General features: G+C 58.8%; 2 protein-coding genes across 2 annotated transcripts; one reads left to right on the forward strand and one right to left on the reverse strand.

Annotated features, from left to right (window-relative positions):
* Nucleotides 1-319: 319 nt before the first annotated feature.
* BORCS8 (BLOC-1 related complex subunit 8) lies at nucleotides 320-8,000 on the forward strand. The gene is made up of 5 exons (XM_074565849.1): nucleotides 320-389; nucleotides 1,941-2,053; nucleotides 6,357-6,421; nucleotides 6,842-6,949; nucleotides 7,866-8,000. Exons 1-5 carry the CDS (start codon nucleotides 353-355, stop codon nucleotides 7,906-7,908), a joined length of 366 nt encoding a protein of 121 aa, XP_074421950.1. The 5' UTR covers nucleotides 320-352; the 3' UTR covers nucleotides 7,909-8,000.
* On the reverse strand, nucleotides 7,146-15,028 carry TMEM221 (transmembrane protein 221). Its single transcript, XM_074565848.1, has 3 exons — nucleotides 14,527-15,028; nucleotides 10,696-10,781; nucleotides 7,146-10,410 (listed from the first exon to the last, which is right to left on the reverse strand). Exons 1-3 carry the CDS (start codon nucleotides 14,826-14,828, stop codon nucleotides 9,893-9,895), a joined length of 906 nt encoding a protein of 301 aa, XP_074421949.1. The 5' UTR covers nucleotides 14,829-15,028; the 3' UTR covers nucleotides 7,146-9,892.
* Between the last annotated feature and the right edge of the window lie 3,281 nt (nucleotides 15,029-18,309).

The raw sequence follows: 18,309 nt of genomic DNA on the forward strand, positions 1-18,309 counted from the left end.
AAGAAAGGGGCGATGGCGGGCTTTTAACACCAGCCCCCCGGGGCTGGGCTGGCTCCGCGTAGCGGGGTCGCAGTGGCCCGCCCGGGGGAAGGTCGCCCCGGGGCATCCCCGAGGCCCACCCGGGGTATGGGCCCGGCCTCGGGGTAGGGGGGGGGCAGTCCGGGGCGGGGGGAGACGCTTGAGGGGAGGGTGGGAGGGCTGACGCGGAACGATCGTGCTGGGGCGGTGTTTCCGCCCGGGGCCGTGTTTCCGCCCGGGGCCGTTTGCGGGGCGGGGCGGGGGCGAGGATGTTTCCGGCCGGGGCGGGTTTGGCGGACGCCGGCGGAAGCGGAAGCGGCGGCGGCGGGGCGGGATGGAGGAGCCCGAGATGCAGCTGAAGGTGAAGAAAGGTGGGAGCGGGCCGGGACCGGGGGTAGCCGTCGAGTGGCAGGGCTCTGTCAGGGCTCGGCCCGTCTGAGTTGACCGGTCGCGGCAGCACCCTGCGGGTCGTGACAGGGCGCGGGTCGTGACAGGGCGCGGGCACGACAGGGCTGTGTCAGCGGCGGGAGAAGTCGTGACAGGGCCCTGAGAGGGAGGGGCGAACGACAAGGCAGGGCAAGTTGCGACAGGGCGGGTGGCGACACGGCGTCGCGAGTGGTGACGGGGCTCTGCAGCCACAGCAGGGCCCAGAAGGGCACGACGGGGATAGTCACGATGGGGGTCGTGACACGGCAGGGGGCGACGCGCCCCCGACAGGATCCCGCAGAGCTGTGGGGGCCCGCCGGAGCCTGGCCCTGTCGTGGGGCTACCTTGTGTCCCCCCTCGTCCAAGTTTTGCCTGCCCCTGGCAGGGCCTGTGTGTCGGGACAGCAGACAGACAGACAGACAGACAGCCCCACAGCCCCGTCTGTCCCGGTGGGGGTAATTACTCCCGTGAAGTTTTACATTTATTCCCATTTGCATTCAGAAGCTCGGCGTGTCTCCGGCGCTACAGAACTGCCGTGTCTGAGCAGTTGTCACTGAAACAAAAGCTCAGAGGGGAGGAGGAGAGAAAAATTTTTTCTCAAAATAGAAAATTCTCTGAAAGATGTTGCGCTTCAGCCTGGTAAAATCCCTCCCTGGTTCATGCCCCCGCTATGAACAATGAAACGAGCTCTGAGCTTTATGTCTGTTAATTATTAGGAGCTGTCAGCGTTCTTGCGAGCCCGCAGGGAAGGAGTGGTCAGAGCTGTGCTGTGGCTGTGGAGACCTGCGTGCAGGGTGGCCTGGACAGAGCCTGGGCTGGGATGAGAGGGGTGGAGGGGGAAAAGCGGCTCCGCAGGCTGCTTGGAATGGCAACAAAGCTTCCTGAGCCCTGGAATGCCACTGTGTCTCCTCCGTGAGCACTTTTGGGATGTCACCTGGGGAAGGCATCTGGTGGGGAGCAACAGAAGGACCCCACAGCAGGGGGTGGCTGAGACGCAGGAGAGCTTGAGGCCCTGAGATGAATCCAAATGGCCGGTAACGAGACAGGGAGCCTCCAGACCGGGAGATGCCAACTCTCCCTGCAGCTGCAGACAGAGGAATGGGATCCAGGCCACTGCCGGGCTCTGCTCATCTCCTGTCCCACTCCAAATTGGTCAGAAAGGGCCCAGTGACGGGCACAACCCAAGTGGTCCCCGAAACCAGAACAACCAGAGCTCGTAGGGGACCATGGAGGCGGTGACATCCCAGGCTGGTCTGTCTGCGGCTGGAGACAGCGCTGGCTGCAGATGCTGTTATGGGCAGAGTGGAAGTGGAACTGCCTGTTCAGTGGGGTTTTGCTTTCACATCCTTGTTAACAGACTAGTTATAAAATGTATGTGGGGTTTTGCTCTGGTCTCTCCATTGTTGTGTTGGAGACAGGACCAGGGCACCCTTTCCCACCCTGCCTTCCCCCCTGTTGCTCCTTGCTTTCCGTAACTGTTGTTTTTCTTGTTGCAGTTACGGACAAATTCACTGAGAGCATGTACGTCCTGGCCAACGAGCCCTCCGTGGCGCTGTACCGGCTGCAGGAGCATGTGCGGAGATCCCTTCCGGAGCTCGCACAGCACAAGGTGAGTCGTGCTTCGTGTTGGGCTCCAGAGCTGCGACAGGGTCGGGCACAAGCTGTTTTCCTGACCTGGCACGTCGTCCCTATTTCACCTCCCTCAGTGGGTGGGAGGAAATCAGCCACTGGGGTGTGAGGTGCTGTGGGACTCCTGCCAGGTCTGAAATGGGGGTGAGGGGATGTTGCAAATTTACCCGCGGACCTGAGGAAAAAAACCTTGAGAGTCCAGCTATGGTCCTGTGCTCTCATGGCTGGACTTGTGCATGGAGACAAAGAAAAATAAGTAGTCTGTCTTGTACGGGGAGGAGGGAGATGTTAAATCTTATTACCCCTGCCTACGCTGTGAGATTTTTATTTCCTACATAAAATAAAGGGGGGCGGGGGGAGAGGAGGGAAAGGGGGGCGTGAAGAAACAAGTGCAAAGAGCCCACATGAGGCAAAGCAGGATAATGAATCGCATCTCGCAGCTGTGTTCCTACTTTCCTCCAGAGCACGGAGCACAGACACTTTAATGCCAGCCTTGTTGTCCTTCTCCCTCTTCTGCCAGTCATGATTCATTAGGAGTGATGTCTCATGAATAGATTACTGCTTCATGTCTATGCTAATGCACTGTCAGGCTCCATTTTTCACCTTTGCTTTACAGCCCTGGTTTCCAAATTAACCTGGATTGTGACACTTTATTATTCAATTATTTATTAACGTTTTATATACGTGTCTGTGTGCAATGGTAGGTATATAGAGATGTATATGTATGTATAGCGCATGCTGATGCAATTGCATCACTGGCATGCGGGAGACAGGTTTGTAATATTATTCCTGAGCTGTCACTTGCTTTCATTTAATCAAGATAGTCCCAATTTCAGGGAATGTGTCCTGAACAAAAGGAAATTGAGCAAATTGTATGACAAGTCATGCAGAGGGAAGAGATCAGTTTCCATCACTGAAGGGTGCGTAACGGGGATGAGGGCGAGGGGCAGCGCAGAAGCGCTAATGGAAGCGACAGCCGAGTGGAGGTGCCAGATGCAGAGCGTGTTGTTAGGCAGTGGGGTTTATGCTGGGAAAGATCTCGGAAAACCGTTGATTCTCTCATTTCCCCTGCTCGATGCAGTTATTTGCAGTGTTCTGTGACCTCTCCGGCTCATCTGAGTTCCTTTCCTTGCTGCAGCTATCCCAGAGAATTCTCTTTTGCGGCCAAAATTGCTGCTGTTTTCCACTTTCTTCCTGTGAGAAAGGAGGTCATGCGGTCCTGTGGACGCCAGCAGCAAACACAAGGACCGTGCGTCCCCCCATGTGACTGCAGCCATCACAAGCACCCGATACCTTTGGTCTTTGATGCCTTCATCTTGCAGCCTCCCCTCTGCCCTGGCTGCTAGCCCCAGCTGGGGCAGCAGTGGCCTTTGTACATGAGGAAGAGCTCGCCGTGCTCCCTGCAGTAACGGTGCACGTCAGGACAAAGCTGAACTGACCGTGCAGTGCCCCCTGCCCCAGGGCACTGCCCCGCTGACACGCCAGTACCTGTTTCCCTCTCTAATGTTAGAAAACATTTCCCCATGCTTGCTCGGAGGTGCTGCTGTTTCCATCCATTTCTTTTTTGCCCCCTGCATGGGCACTTCCAGCTTCTTAACTGCTTTCCTGGTTCCTGGCTGTGTTTAATGGTGCACTGATGTGGCAAGAGCTGGGAGAAAATGGAAAGAAAATTGATTTTTGGCAGCTGGAACAACAGTAGATCCAGAGCTGCTGCTAGTGACTTCTCCTCCAGCCTCGTCAGCTGCCGGGTTTGTTTTTCCCAAGGCCGCAGCATCGTGTTTGGGAGCATGTTCTGCTCCCTGCTGGTAACCAGTCCCTGGTAGGAACTGGGAGGGTTAAACATAACTCATCTAGGCCGGTGTCCTGGCTGTGTTGCCAGGCTGCTCGTAACAGCCTTATGGCCAGGTTCTCTTTGTTATACTTGATCCCACTCTCATTTTATCCCAGTTTCGGGCATTGCTGTTTGCAGCGAACGGGCTGGGCCTGTCAAGCCCTTGAACCCAGGCAGCCAAACCCCAGGAGAGAGGGATGTGCTCAGGGCCCTGACAGGGCCATCGGCACAGCGGAGCGTTCAATTAACTGGGGATGGATATTTTGGGTTGCTCTGCCAGAGCCCATCGGCTTTGTGGCTAGAGACTGGAACAGGAGGGTGTCAGCAGGGCTGTGCACCGTGAAAACGCTGTCAGGTTTTATCTAAATCAGAGCAAAGGCATTAAAGTGCGGTGGTTTTAATTCTTCAGAACGGAAAAGAAGAAAAAGGAACATTCTGTGTGGATCCGTTCTCAGGTAATTTAGTCCCAAGATGTAGGTAATGTATAAAGGAAACAGGATTTATTGGTGGTTTCCAGCTTTCCTTCAGCAGCAGCAACTCTGCCTCTGGCTGGCTGAGTTCTCCTGAGACTCAGCCTTTGAAATTCCCAGAGGGATTAAACCAAGGAAAAATCGGGAGGGAGGGGGCTGGGAGAAAAGTTTCTGCAAAGAGAAGGTCACCTCCGTGCCTTTACAACAAGCAACTTTCTGTGATTTGATAAAACAATAATCTTAATACCTTCCGCAGCATCTCAAACTCTCCGAGCAGATTTACCGCCTCCCCGATAAGACACAGCGTGATGCGAGGCCCTCGCTGCCTCCGCGCGTCGTGGCTGCGCTGCTAAGCCCCGCTTCGCACAGAGCCGCCTTTCTGTATCTCGCCTGGTCTTTTGAGAACTTACATCTCCTCGTTAATTCACTTCCAAGCGACAGTAATATATCATTAGTGCTATTGTATATTAATAGCTGGCTTTAGTTCTTAAACTGCATCCAAGGGCACGTCGTGGGAATTTGAAGAAAGGACATCAAGAAAAGATTAAGAAGTGAGGAGCTCTAGGGAAAGGCTCTTGTTCCTAATTAAGGACATGAAAATCCCAGGAAGTGGTGGGAATGCTGGGAACAGACATCACTGGCTCTGATACTGGGAAACGATTAAAATCTACTGGTGCTCAGAAACGGCAGGAGCACAGGCAAGTGGCTGTGACACACACGACTGAGCCAGAGCACTGTCGGGGTGTAAATCGGTGTTAAAGATCATCTGGTACCTCTTGGAGAGAGCAGGGTGAGGAGCTGCAGGAGAGTTTCTGCACCTTTTGCGGCTGCCTCTGCGCGCAAAGTGTCTTCCCAGCAACAGATACAGTTGTGTAAGATGCGATTGGGCTCTTGACGAGCGCAGTCTCTGTGGGGTTGCGAGTCCTGGGTCAAAGGACCCTCTCCTGCAGCGAACTGCCTAGAGCGTTGCATGTCAAGGCTTGTTTCTTTTGTAGTGTAAAGCTATGTGGTCAAGCGTCCTGATGTAGGACAGGCTTTGAACAGCACAAGTGATTTTGGATGAAGTCCAAGCTCCTACCCGACCTCCTTCACTCGCAGAAAGAGCCCTTTGGATTTCCTCGGGCTTGTAACTAGACCCAGCAGAATAGACCGGAGAATTAGCTCCCATGAGAATGTATTTTGAAGAGTGCCCGAACTACTTAAGGACTTTTGAAATAGTTATCTATTGAGCTACACCTCTGAATTCAGCTGCGCTTTCATGGTGATTTGCGTATTTGTTTGCTTTTCCCTTTCCTTGGAGCTACGGCGTACAATTATGTCCCGTGGCAGAGCTGGCTGCATGCGGTGCTGCTCCAGCGTGTGTGGAGTTTACAGGGCTCCTTCCAGCTCCTGGAGGGACGGGCACAGTGCTGACTGCTGCTTGGCATCAGGTGCCAGAGTTTCGGAGCAGACCGGGGGACGGGGATGCTTGCGGCTGTGAAAACATTTAAGAGTGGCAGGTCTAACGAAACGAGAACTTCCAGTGCTGTGAAAGGAACTTTTACCTGGTTTTGCATGAAGGACTAAGGACGGGACTCCACGGGAGCTGTGTTAGTTCGGATCCTGGCTGCCTGCTGGGACAGACGCACCGGGAGATCCGAGTGCTCTGAAACATCCCGCTGGTCCGTTGCTCGCAGCCTGACTGACATGGGCCCTCAGCTGGCTCATGGGCTAAAACATCTAAAAACAAGGGGAATTTTGCCAGAATATCCACAGTGTTGGCCTGAACTAGTAGCCCTTCCAGAAATACACACAATAAATGTTTCTTTTAAATGCTAGTGCTTGGCCTGGAGCTTGTCATAGGCTGTCAAGCGGGAGACAGAATCCAAATGCAATTTCCAGTGAAAAGCAGCCAGAGCCCTTGTTTGGGCAGGGCTGGCAGAGCGTATGGCTGACAGACCTCCAGTGCGCGCCTAACGATGCCACCTCCTTTTCTCTTTCAGTCCGACATGCAGAGCTGGGAGGAGCAAAGCCAAGGAGCCATCTACACGGTGGAGTACGCCTGCAGGTATGGGAGACTCCTCCAAGCAGGAGGGTTGTGCTCGCGGGCGGAGGTGTTGTGGTAAAAACAAAGCAGAAGCCGCCTGCGCTTCGCTGACGCCTCCCTGGTGTGAGGCAGGGGGAGAGCACAGTCGGGGTGGGGGGTGAGGCAGTGCTCTCTGAACCGTTACCGTGAATCTCGAGGGCTTCGCTTTGATGAGCGTGCCAGCTCTTCCCCAGTGCTGCGCGCGGTGCAGACCTGCCAATCTCCGGCGGTAAATCCACCCACCAGCTCGCTAATGTGTGAAAATGCAATGCGCCGTATAGGCTTGAGGTTTCTTATTACCAGCCCTCTCTGTCAGGGGGTGTGCGCGCTAGAACCACGATGCTTTTGGAAATACTAACCAGGCCTCCATCTCCCTCCACCCCCCCTCTTTTCTCCTTTCAGCGCCATAAAGAACATGACTGACAGCAGCGTGTACTTCAAGAGCATCGACAGTCTGCTCAAACACGCCATCGCCATGAAGGACCAGCTGAACGCTGCTCAGGGCCGCAGGTAGCGAGGGGGTGTGACACTGCCTGTTTATCCGAGGGCTGGCAGAGGCTTTGGTGATGTAATGCAGCCCAGTGCAAATACGTTATCTCAGTAATGTGATTCTAGACTATTATTTGAAAGAGCATGCTGCTTGCCTTCCAGTGATCTTCTGGCTTTTGTTTACTGGGAAGCAAATAATCTTGTTTACAAAAGGTTAACTGGAAAATAATTTATTTCCTTATTTAAAAAGGGACATTTGGTTGTGTAATACATGAAATCTTTGTTGTGTCAAAGGCATTTGGAGTGAGATGATGCTGCCGAGATGGAATAGGTGAAAGGCTGTGTTTGATGCTGTTCTCTGTCATGTATCTGGCCCTTTTTGGGCAGAGTCCCATAGAGATAAGTGGTAGCAGAACGACGATGCATTTTTGTCTGTTTGCAGTTGAACTATAGCTACTAAAATATCTTCCAGCAGATTGTCTGAGTCTAGTGTATTTGTCTCTCCTGAGAAGGGTGTTGGTATTGGAGTCTGACGGGCTAGGAGTGAGAAAATTCCCAAATGCCCGTCCCTGATAAAACCACCGCAGCGAACAGAGAGCCTCTGTCTCTGCAAACGACTCTGCCTTAGACACTTCTGGGTCAGATTCCGGACTTCCCCAGTTGCCCACGTGGCAGAGTGACGCTCTGTGCAGCCCAGAGCGTTTTCAGCGGTTTTCACAGTGGTGTGTGGCTGCAGAGGTTGCTGTCTCGACACCCACGGGGGCTGGTGCGTGCCGCTCCATAGTCTGTACAGCGCACGGAAAGGTGTGCTGGTCTAAGCTGCTCCCCTGCTGCGAGCAGTGAGCTTTTATTTGCAGAAGTCCCCGATTCTTCACATTCCTATGGCTGCTGGTGTCCTGCCTGCCTGCTGGACGTGACTGTCTCTTTCTTTTTACAGCACTGTTGCCCCACCAGCCAAGAATCCTCCAGCCAGTTCCTGATTTCGGACAAGACTGGCTGTCCTCTGCTGCCTTCTCCAGCCCAGCTCTATGTTCTCCAGCCACGGGAAGGAGTGAGAAACCACCTGCTCAATCTGTGAAGCTGCACAGAGGCCTCTGCCTTCCTCTGCGTTCCCAGTAACAAGGTGCTGCACCCGAGCAGGCAAATCCTGCCACTGGGGTCAGGACTGCCTCTGCGGGGTGCTTTGGGGAGCAGTTGTGTCCCTTCCCATAGCACGCTGCAAAAGGGAAACGGGGTGGTGCATTTGTCCTTTCCAGCTCTTTTCGATGGCAGACTGTTATGGGGCGTTTTTCTCTCTACCTCTTGGCCACAGAAGTATCTCAGAAAAACTAGGTCTTGCTTTCAGTATTTTGTAGATGGCTGTGTAAAGATGTAATGTGGGCACACTTCAGCTTTGTTCGGGAGGCATTCTGCAAGGAGAGTTTTTCATGTGTGTGCCAGGGAGTTGCTGAGTTTGGTCGTGGAGGGAACAATAATAAAAAGAAAAAACAAGAAAGTTCTGTCTAAAACCTTCCCCTGTTGCTCAGTCGGGCTGGGGGGTCTTGGAGCCTGCTGGCTCTGTGTGTTTCAAAGGGCATGGAGCAAAACAAAGGCACACAGAGTTGGAGCCTTTCAAGTGAAAAAAGAAACTGTCCTGATCTTCAAAAAACAACAAAAAAAGGACTTTCTTCATCCCCTGTCAAGCAGTGGGAGGCAGAGCTGTACACACGGCTTTGGAGGTCACTTTAAAAAGGATGCAACCTCAGTGATAATCTCTCCTGGAACCAACAGTTCCATTCTGCTGACGAATTTACCAAGGACGCAGGGATCAAAGCAGCGCTAGACTCAGTTTCCAAAGAAATTACTGTGCTCGGGGTAACAGGTGTCTTTCAGGGTGATAGCGCAGGAGGTGAGAGGGGATCTGTTTGAATCGGTGGCCTCCCTTCACTCCCTGAAGTGCTTTACTGCCTGCTGAATGATAAGGAATTGGGGAAGAACCAAGCGTGGCAGAGCGTGGGGCTGTGAGGAACCAGCAAGGTGTTTGTCAGCGCAGGGACAGAGCGAGCTAAACCTGCTCGTGTGTCCCGGAGACAGCGCCTGCCTTTAGTGCGTGTGCTTCTGCCCTGCACGCAGCAGAGGGCCGTCAGTGCCAATGTAGACCATTTCCTGGACCTCAGCCTTGATGATCAACACTCTTCTCCTGGTGGCACCCAGGTAATCCCGGGAGAGGTCCCTCCACCACTGAGCAAAGCCAGGGTGGCCCCAGCACAGCCCCTTTCCCTGCTAAGCGACCCTGCTTAGCAAGCCGTGTCCTGCTCAGAGGGTGGACGTGCTGGTGACCGAGCAGCAGGCTCTCTGCCACCCCAAACCCACCTTCTGCAGCTCGCAGGCTGCTCTGGTTCCGTCTCACTTGCTCCTCTGTCACCTCCCTCTGTTTCTTACCCCTGCCTGGCTGCACGCTGGGAGGAATCCCTGCTGGGTCCGTTGGATGAACCGTTGCTGTAGTGCTGGCTCCTGGGGATGGAGGAGGAAGGAAGGAGACGGGGAGGTACGGACAGCCCGAGAAATCAGCTGGGATCTGCTGGAGAAGGAGGGTGCGTCTGTTTGTGGACAAGGTCCACTCTCTTCTCACCCACGTGTGCCACTTCCTTCGCTGCAGTCGGGGCAGCCATGGGGGTCCTGCATGGGTCACTGCCAACGCCATCCTTGTTCGTGGGGTGACAAGTGCCAGCAGCACCGCTGGTGGCAGGAGGGGCTGGGGACTCAGGGCAGGCAGCCGAAGGCTTTTGGCTTTGAGTGGAGGTGTCAACTTCTCGGTAAAAGAAGCAAAGAGCATCGGGCAGCGGCCGCACAGCGGAAAGGCAGCTGTCCCCCTGCCCTGCTGAGACGTGACCTATATTAAGCTCTAAGCAGAGATGCAAATCTTGGCCCCTGGTGCCTGCAGCTCCCCTGGGACGAGATGGGGCGAAAAGGTCCCGCTTCCACTCACACCAGAGTCGAGTCCTTGCCTGAGGCTCCAGGTTTGCGTGACAGCACGTTCCTCATCTCCTGTGTGACGCCGTTCCAGGGCTTGCCCTGCGCCTGCAGCAGCCCTGACTCTGCCGACAGCGTCCTGTGCGTCCGGGACGGGTTGTAGCTCTCCTTCTCGGAGCGGAGCCCGGGGCTGCCCGAGGAGGTGAGGTTGCTGCTGGCCGGAGAGCCCAGCTGGGATTTGTGCTCCAGGAAAGGAGGGAAGGAAAATTCCCGATGGATTTCAGGCCGGGGCCGGGGTGCAGCCACGTTTTTGTTGTTGAGATCGCTGGCAGAGGATTCGCCGTGCTGGGCAGAGTCGTTCTCGTACAGGGTGTGAGAAACCTCGGAGCGGCTGCGGCGTGAAACCTGGGAAGCCCGTACCAGGGCGTGCGTCACCGTGATGAGCAGGACGATGATGCCGGAGGAGAGGATACAAGCGCTGGCAATGCCGGCCTCCAGTTCAAACAGCAGCAGCATGTAGATGGCGAGAGCTGGAAGGAAAGGGAAGTGCAGAACACCTTGAGGAACCAGAAGGACTAAAGCGATGCAGCTGACCTGCAAACTTCGGGCCAGAGGAGCTCTGGAGAAGGCTGGTCACCGAGAACAGAAAGTTCACGCTACGGGAATGAGCTGGCAAAGCCATTTGCAAAACAAACCCGATGCTGAAGTAGAAACTCAGCAGCTCACGAGCACTCAGCGACCGGCGCAGGGTGCACGGTCTGGGCTGGAAATGCCCGGTCCCTGCTGGGCTGCGCTGGTGGGAAACGAGGACTTGCCTGTTAGGTAGACTGAGACGCCGCAGCAGAACAAGCCGATGGCAGCGTGGCGAACCATCCGGCTGTCCAGAAGGAACCAGTCTGCCCTGCAAAACAGATGAGAAAAACACAGGTCTGTGTAGTTTCTGTGTAGTCTCCTGGCCCTGGGCTCAGCAGAGGAAAAACGCTGATGCTCTGGCCCCTGCTGAGAAACTGAAACGCTGGTTTTGCATAGAGAAGAGGTTCAGGGCCGGGTCACAAGCCCAAGGACCTCTGCGGAACTGGGGTTTCCCCCAGGCTGCTGGGTTGTACAGCTCTGGGCTTCGTCCTTCCCACTCTGGAACGGGAGATTTTGAGATCATTTGAAATTTCCACCCCTCCCTCCCTTGCTTCCAGCTGTGCTGTGGGAGCCAGGTGGGAGCAGGGGCTCAGGAGGGACAAATGGTTGGAGGCTTTTTGCAGGTGCTTCGCCCCTTTTTGGCAAACCCAGAAGAGCAAGCAAGGAACAAAACTGAGGCGTGTGGAGCCCATCTCCCCCTTAAATAAAGAATGACAAGTAAAGTGCTGGCGCATTGAATTAAGCAAAGCCAGGTTCTCTCTTCACCCCTGGGCTTGGATTTCTGTGCTCAGCTCAGATTGCAAGCCTTTTGTCTGGAGGGGGCTCGGTACTTGAATTGGGCTTAAAACACATGAAAAGACCAGTTCCTTTCCAGCAGGGCCTTTGTCTCCCACCCAGCACTGACCCCTGCGCCTGCTGCCTGCGCTTTCCAGGGCTCGCTCTCCTCTGAGCCGCCGACAGCTCTCCTTGGGCGTCTTGGGAGCCAGATTGACCTGGCAAACCTGGGTCCTCGCTGGGCTTTGGAGGCCGCTGTCACCAGAGGATGCCTCCGCTAATTGGGAAAGCGGGATGAGGTCGTTAGGGGACGCAGCGTAGTGTGGCAGACGGGTGCCAGGCGGCTCGGGAGGGGGGAGTTTGGAAACGTGAGGGTTCGGAGAGATGCTGGCAGGACTGCGGTGCTGAGAAGCCACAAACAGTCCTTTGAAACAACTGGGGGGGTACGGGGCCGCGCCGGTCCTGCCACCCACCTCCAGAAGTCCCAGGGAGCCGGTTGGAAACGTGCCCTGGCTTGGAAGGACCAGCTGAAGGGGCAGCAGCACAACCATCCCCCTGCTGGGACCAGCCTTGGTCCTCTGCCACGCCAGCTCCTTCCACCCCGCAGCTGAGGATGCTCTGCCCCGGCCCAGGCTCCCCCCAGCATGGCCTGGCCCCCTCCCCTCCTCCCGGGCTTCTTGTAGCCCCTCGGCTGTTGCCACCCGCAGCCGGGAGCCGTTAATAGACCCTGGACCCGCTCCCGGGGAAGAGCAGCCGCTTTGTTTTATTAATTACCTGAGTCGGGGCGGGGGGATTAGCGGGGAGGAGAAGGACTTTGTTTGGAGCTGGCTGAGGCTATTGAGCGCGGGGCTGAGGAGCGGGGCGGTAATTCAGTGTGACAGGCCCAACGTGGGAAAGGTCCCTGGGACGTGAGCGGGTCCCCTAATGAAACCGGCGCCCGGTGGGGCCAGGCCAGCTTGGCCACCGGGAGACGGTGGCTAACGGCATCCCGCATTGTGGCGGAGAGGGGCTACGTTCTGCCAGCACCTCCTGCCCTGCAGACCAGCATCCCTCTCTCCCGGGAACCTTGTCCTTTTCCTCCCAAAGGTGAATGTAACCTTCAGGTCGCAGTTGGGGAAACTGAGGCACAGCTGGACTGAGCGACCTGCTGGAGCTCGCAGGCAGAGGGACGCCAACCCAGGGCTCCCAACGCCTCGTATCGCCTGCAGCAAAACCAAAAGCAGCCTCTCGCTTTGCCGGGGCTCTGAAGCAGAGCAGAGAAACATGATTTAAGATCAAATAGTTTGGGAAGAGCTTTCGTGCTCGGCCAGACGCACCAGCGGGGCCCGCAGACGCACGGCGATGGCCGCTCTCTCCTGAAAGCCCTTGAACAAGTCGCTGCTGTCGCATGTTCCCTCTCTCTACCTGTGACTTTGCATCTGGCTGCCTGATTAGCGCCGCTCCTGTTTCACGCTCGGGACTTTCAAAGTTGAACCTCACAACTCCGAAATCGAGCATGTAACAGCCCAAATCGACAGCAGATCTCAGACGAATTTCCAGCTGGTGGGGAATTTTCCGCTGTAACAGTTTTCCAGCAGAAGCTCTCAGCTTCCGCAGAAAGCAGAGCGTGCTACGGGAACTTTGTGTTTTGCAGAAATGTTTTCCTTCGTTAATGAGCGGACAAAGCATCAGCTTCGCTTGGAAGATGCTGAGAGGAGACGCTGCCGCTTGCTGGAGTGCCTCCAGCCGCCCTGCTCCACGCGGGGCAGGAGGCATTGACGGGTTTGTCTAATTAGGGGCAAAACTAACTGTTGAAACCTTATCATTTCCTTTAAATCAGCTTTCACTTGCTGAAGTGGTCCCAAAATGGTCCTGTGGGGACCGTCAGGTGAGCTACGTGGGGAGACCCCCACGTACAGCCCAGTTTCCACCAATATGGTTTTAAATCTGATTATTCACAAGTTGTTTTTTTCTTTTAACCCCGCAGTGGAGCTGGTGCTGGGCCGGGCCAGCGCAGGCAGAGGAGCCGCCAGCCCAGCCCAGGTCTTGGTGGAGGATGGAGAGGGGAATTGCTTCAAAAACGGTTTTGCAAGTGTAAATGTGCTGGTAATGATTAAGTCAACACGTGTCTATGGTTAATGATCCCAGGCCTGTGGTCCTTTCGGTGCTGCATGAGCGGCCCGTGCCGTCACCCCGGCAGTGACCCGAAGAGCCCAGCTCTCCCGCTGCAAAGGGACAAATCCTGGTGCTCCTGGGCGTCGTGGCCTCGGCCCTGAACTGGGCTGGCAGCTGGTGTGGCCCCACGCGCTCCGACGAGCCCCGAGGGGGACCCTAACGCACGCGCTGGGTTGACACAGGGATGTTATCAGGGAAATTAAATAGTGTGTATTAGTGCAGCCGGGAGGATGGGCTGGTAGAAACTTGCTCCTGGTCAATAGAGTCACTGCGCAGAGCTGCGCCCCAAATTAAGGGGCACCTTTACATCCTGGGCTTCATTGGCCAGAGATAACCCTCTGTCCCGGGCAGGGTCTGCAGAGGTGGATTTTGTGATATCCCAGTGCTCAGTGAGTGCCAGCAGCATCGTTCGCCCCCCGCAAACCCCATTTCGCAGGGACAGTGACTGGGGGGACCCAGCAAAGGCCGGATCTTGGGGCGCAAGGGCAGGGCTGTGCCTGCACCCCTCACCCTCCTTGCACCCCCTGAGCCCTCCTTGCACCCCTCATTCCCCCAATCCCTTCTGCACCCCTCCAGCACCCTCCTTCCTCTCCAGCTCCTTGCTGCCCCCCAGCCTTCCGGTGCCTGAGACCCCCCCTGAGCCTCCCCTGAACCCCCACAGCATCCCTGGGGCTCCAGAGCAGCCCCGTGCCCCCCAAGCCTTTCCTGCACCCCCAAACCCCAGTGCCCCCCATGCCCCCCTGCACCCCAAAGCCCTGGTGTCCCCCATGCCCCCCGGTGCCCCCCATGCCTCCCCTTACACCCCAAGTCCCCATGACCCCCAAGCCTCCCTGCACCCCCAAGCCCCAGTGCCCCCCATGCTCCCCTGGACCCCCAGGCCCTGGTGCCCCTCTAACCCTCCCGCACCCCCAAGCCCCGGTGCCCCCTACAACCCCCCTGCACCCCTGGTGCCCCCCACGCCCCCCTTGTACTCCCGGTACCCCCCAAGCCTCCCTGTACCCCAAGCCCCGGTGCCCCCCACGCCCTCCCGGACCCCCAAGCCCCGGTGCCCCCCACGCCCCCCCGGCGCCCCCCGCGGCTCTCACCGGTCGGGCCCGGGCTGCCCCCGGCACAGCTCGGTGCTGAAGTAGCCGTGGAGGAGGCAGAGCAGGAGGCAGCTCACGTTGAGCACCAGGCAGAGCGCGGCCAGCACGGCCGACACCGGCAGCAGCACGGCGGCCGCCGGCTCCGGTAGAGCCCCTCGACCGGCACCGGCACCGGCACCGGGACCGGCCCGCCCCGACGGCAGCTGGAAGATGAGGCTGGAGGCGAGCAGGGCCATGGCGGCGGCCAACGTGCCAAAGAGCAGCAGCACCGTCAGGGCCCGCTGCGGGTAGGCGGCGGGCATGGCGGGGCCGGTACCGGGAACAGGGGACGGGGGGGACACCGGGAACCGGGGGGGGAGCGGCGGGCCGGCAGACCCGCTCCAAAGTTGCGTGCGCTCCCCTCGGTGTTTCCGCAGCTGGATCTCGGACCGGGAAGCGGGACCGGGCCGGGAGCGGCGCTCGGGGCGGCGGAGCTGCGGCCCCGCCGGGCGTTCGCCTCCCTCCCTGTGCCGCTGCCTGGCCGGGGCGGGCCGGTCCTGCCCCCCGGTCCGGCCCCTCGCCGCGGAGGCTGCAGCCGAGCGGCTTCCCCGGGGCCGGGACCCCCCTCCCGGGAAGCGCAGGGCGGCTCCGCCCAGCATCCTCCCCCCGACGGGACCCGGGAGGCGTTTGGGGGGCGGAGGGAGGGAGCGGGACCGGGGGGGGCTCCGAGGGTGGATGGACAGAAGGACAGAGGGACGGGGGGAGGGAGGGACAGGAGGACAGGGGAATGGAGGGACAGGGGGAGAGGACGATGGAAGGAGAGGGGGATAGAGGGACAGGGGGGACAGAGGGATGGAGGGACAGGGGGACAGGAGGCTGGAGGGACAGAGGGACGGGGGGGATGGAGGGACAGGGGGACGAGTGGGTGCTGCAGCTGCTCCGAGCAGGACATCCCCCCCGCTCCCCTCGCCTCTCCCTCTTCCCAGGCCCAGCCCCGGCTTTCCTGCTCCTGGGAAAACCCTGGGATCAGCCCCGCCAACATAACCCCGGCCTCAGCGGGGAGCGAGCGGGGATGAGGGCGGTGAGAAGGGGACACCACGGTGGCCTCATCCTGTTTCCTGCGGGAAGAGGCGCATTTGGCCCCCACCTGTGGTGGGAGCATCCTCGCCGGGTCGGGAGCGAGCACCCAAAATGTTCTCAGTCCCCGCAAGGCTGAGAAAGGACCCGCGAGGTGCTGCCCTGCCGTCAGCCGCTGGCCCTTGGGGACGGCACCAGTTTCCCGTGTCTTATAAATATCCTGGGAAGCAGAAGTGCCTTTCCCCCCGGGATCTGCCCCACCAGCTAATCCCCCCTGGGAATCCAGAAGGATTCAAGGAGGATTAATTTAGGAAAAATTGACTCTACAGGTCACCTGTTACCTTGGGAAAGACCCTGCGCCTTGGAAGCTGTGGGGAAACTGAGGCAGAGTGTCCCCACTCAAACCCACACCCCCTGTGACAAGGGAACACCAGGATCGGACCTTTCCGTGCACGTCCCGGGCACCCCGCCAGCGCCAAGCCAAGGGACCGGGTCCGACGTTGACTCCTGCAGCCCGGTGTCATCAGCGCCTGGCCCGTGCCCAAGCCCGGCTGTGGGATCCGGACGGGGTGACCTTTCCGTCTGGCGGAGGAGCGCTGCCCGCCGCGGCGCTGCCGGCCTTCCCGTCCCGCGTGGGTGGTTCCTGCTGGCAGCCTCCGCTCCGGCCGGAGCCACGCGGGACAGGGGCTATTTTGAAAAGCTGGTGTGTTGGCCTTGGCAGGCAGCGCGGGTTTGGCTCCCGGCTTGTTTCCAGCCCCGCTGGCATTTTTGGCTGGGGAGGGGGGATGTCGCTCCCCGCTGGCACTTGGCCCAAAGTCCCCAAACCAGCTCCTGGTGACGGTGTCTCTGTCCCTTCCCCGTGGCCGGGAGAGTGACGGGGCTCAGCCGTGATGTCCTACTTGGGGGTGCAGAGCACTGCGGGGCTCAGCCCGGGGCACCCGGCAGCTCGGGCTCCCCAAAACCCCAGGATTTGGGGGCAGGAAGGGCCTCAAGAGGGAGCTCAAAGCTTTCGAGCTGCCGACCTGGAGCTTGCGGGGAGCAGCCAGGCAGAGCCCGGGCCCCCCCTGCCCCGGGGGGTTGGGGCAGCCCCTGCATCCAAAGCGGGGGTTCAGCTGCCGCGGCTGGAAGCGGCTCAGCTGGGCCAAGCCCCTGGGTACCCCGAGGTGAAGGCGGGGGGACAGGGCGGGGGGGGGGTCCCACACCCCAGGCAGGCAAAGGGCCACCCTGCCGTGTCCCCAGACCCCGGCCTGGGGCAGGACGGGGCATCGGGACGCGTCCCCTCAGACTCCGTGGCTGCCGGGACACCGCTCTGCCGATGCTCTCGCACTTCAGCTCTCCCTCCCACCTCCTCTTCAGGATCAATTAAGATTATGAGCAAGGGCTAATTAACAGTCTGCTAATTGCACTCTGAAGCCCTCTATAAATCATGAGCTTTAAAAGCAGCTTTAAGAAAGATGTCATGTCCTTTCTGCCAGCGCAGCCTGCACCAAAAGCCTCACCCAGAGTCCCTGTCTCTCCAGCCCCTCTTCCCAAACCCCCCGGGCTGGGACCGGACCCCCAGCATGGCTGGGGTGGAAGGATGTGTCCCCGCCATGGGGCTGGTGTGGGAGCTGATTTCCAGCGAGCCCTTGATAAGCCCCTTCCCACCTGCTGCCCGGGCGGCTCCGCTCACGCAGCAGGAGCTTGGGAATTGCATCAGTTCCCCCTCGCTGCTGTAAACACGGGTGCTCCCCACGGGAGCCCCACGGCGAGCGGCTCCCGGACAGCCCTCCACCTCCCCACCATGGCCCGAGGGAGCGGGACCCCCAGCACGGCCACCTGCCCCACGGCACACAGCACCCCCCCGGGGGATGCGCAGTGGGTCGTGGGCTCGGGGGAGCCAGAGCAGAGCGTGGCGGTCACGGTCACAGCACAAGGTGGTCACGGTCATCCCTGCGGCTGCAGCGTGGCTTTGTCCCCCCGAGGCAGAGGTCACACAAGGACAGGAGACGAGCAGGGGCATGAACTGGGCAGTGCCATCTCTGGGGCTGATTTTGGGGCCGGGTTTGGACCCGGGCACAGAGCCAGGGTCTATCAGCATCCCTTGAGCTCAAGTTCTGCTCCCCCCTCGGGGAAAAGCACCTTCTCATTCGGCTGCTCCATGCCCTGCAGCCGGAACGCTGGCTCCCAGCTCCGCTGTGCCATCCCCCCCGTCACACCCAGGCTGTCTGCGGGTCTGTCACCGTGTGACGGAGCAGCGTCTGCCTCTCTTCGCTCTGCAAAGTCCACTCCGAGTTGTCTTCATGGGCTTCGGGATGCGGCATCCGCAACAACCTGCATCCTCCGGTCCCCGCTCAAGATGCTCCGATGCAGAACAGGTTTCTGCCACCTCTCCCGGGCTGGGAGCGGGGACAGTGCCAGGAAATCCCAGCGCTGGATCGTCCCAGGTGTCACCAGGGCCTGTCCCCCAGCTCCGCGCAGGGTGGGGGAACCCAGCGGCGTCGGGGTTTGCAGCGAGCGGGCGTTGGGTGGCTTTTTGTTGCAGCAGGTCGCCGGCAGCGCGCAAGCTGGTTTGGGGCTCGGCCCCCCCGGTGCTTCCTCGCAGCGTCCCTCGCGTTATGTCACTGCGGTTCGGCGGCCACCGCGCAGGACGCCAGGGCCACACGCTGCAGGGTGACCTCGCTCGCAGCACGGGGACAGGCTGGGGACAGGAGCACGGGGCAGCCCCCTCCCCACCCAGGGCAGGTC

This window comes from Larus michahellis, chromosome 23 (assembly GCF_964199755.1).
Source record: "Larus michahellis chromosome 23, bLarMic1.1, whole genome shotgun sequence".
NCBI classification, from domain to species: Eukaryota; Metazoa; Chordata; class Aves; order Charadriiformes; family Laridae; genus Larus; species Larus michahellis.

Coding starts and splice junctions, on each gene's coding strand:
- BORCS8 (XM_074565849.1), top strand. CDS start 353: ATGGAGGAGCCCGAGATGCAGCTGAAGGTGAAGAAAG. Junction 390..1,940: donor GCAGCTGAAGGTGAAGAAAG/GTGGGAGCGGGC, acceptor TTCTTGTTGCAG/TTACGGACAAATTCACTGAG. Junction 6,422..6,841: donor ACGGTGGAGTACGCCTGCAG/GTATGGGAGACT, acceptor TTCTCCTTTCAG/CGCCATAAAGAACATGACTG.
- TMEM221 (XM_074565848.1), bottom strand. CDS start 14,828: ATGCCCGCCGCCTACCCGCAGCGGGCCCTGACGGTGCTGCTGCTCTTT. Junction 10,782..14,526: donor GGGCAGCCCGGGCCCGACCG/GTGAGAGCCGCG, acceptor TCTGTTTTGCAG/GGCAGACTGGTTCCTTCTGG. Junction 10,411..10,695: donor CGTCTCAGTCTACCTAACAG/GCAAGTCCTCGT, acceptor CTTTCCTTCCAG/CTCTCGCCATCTACATGCTG.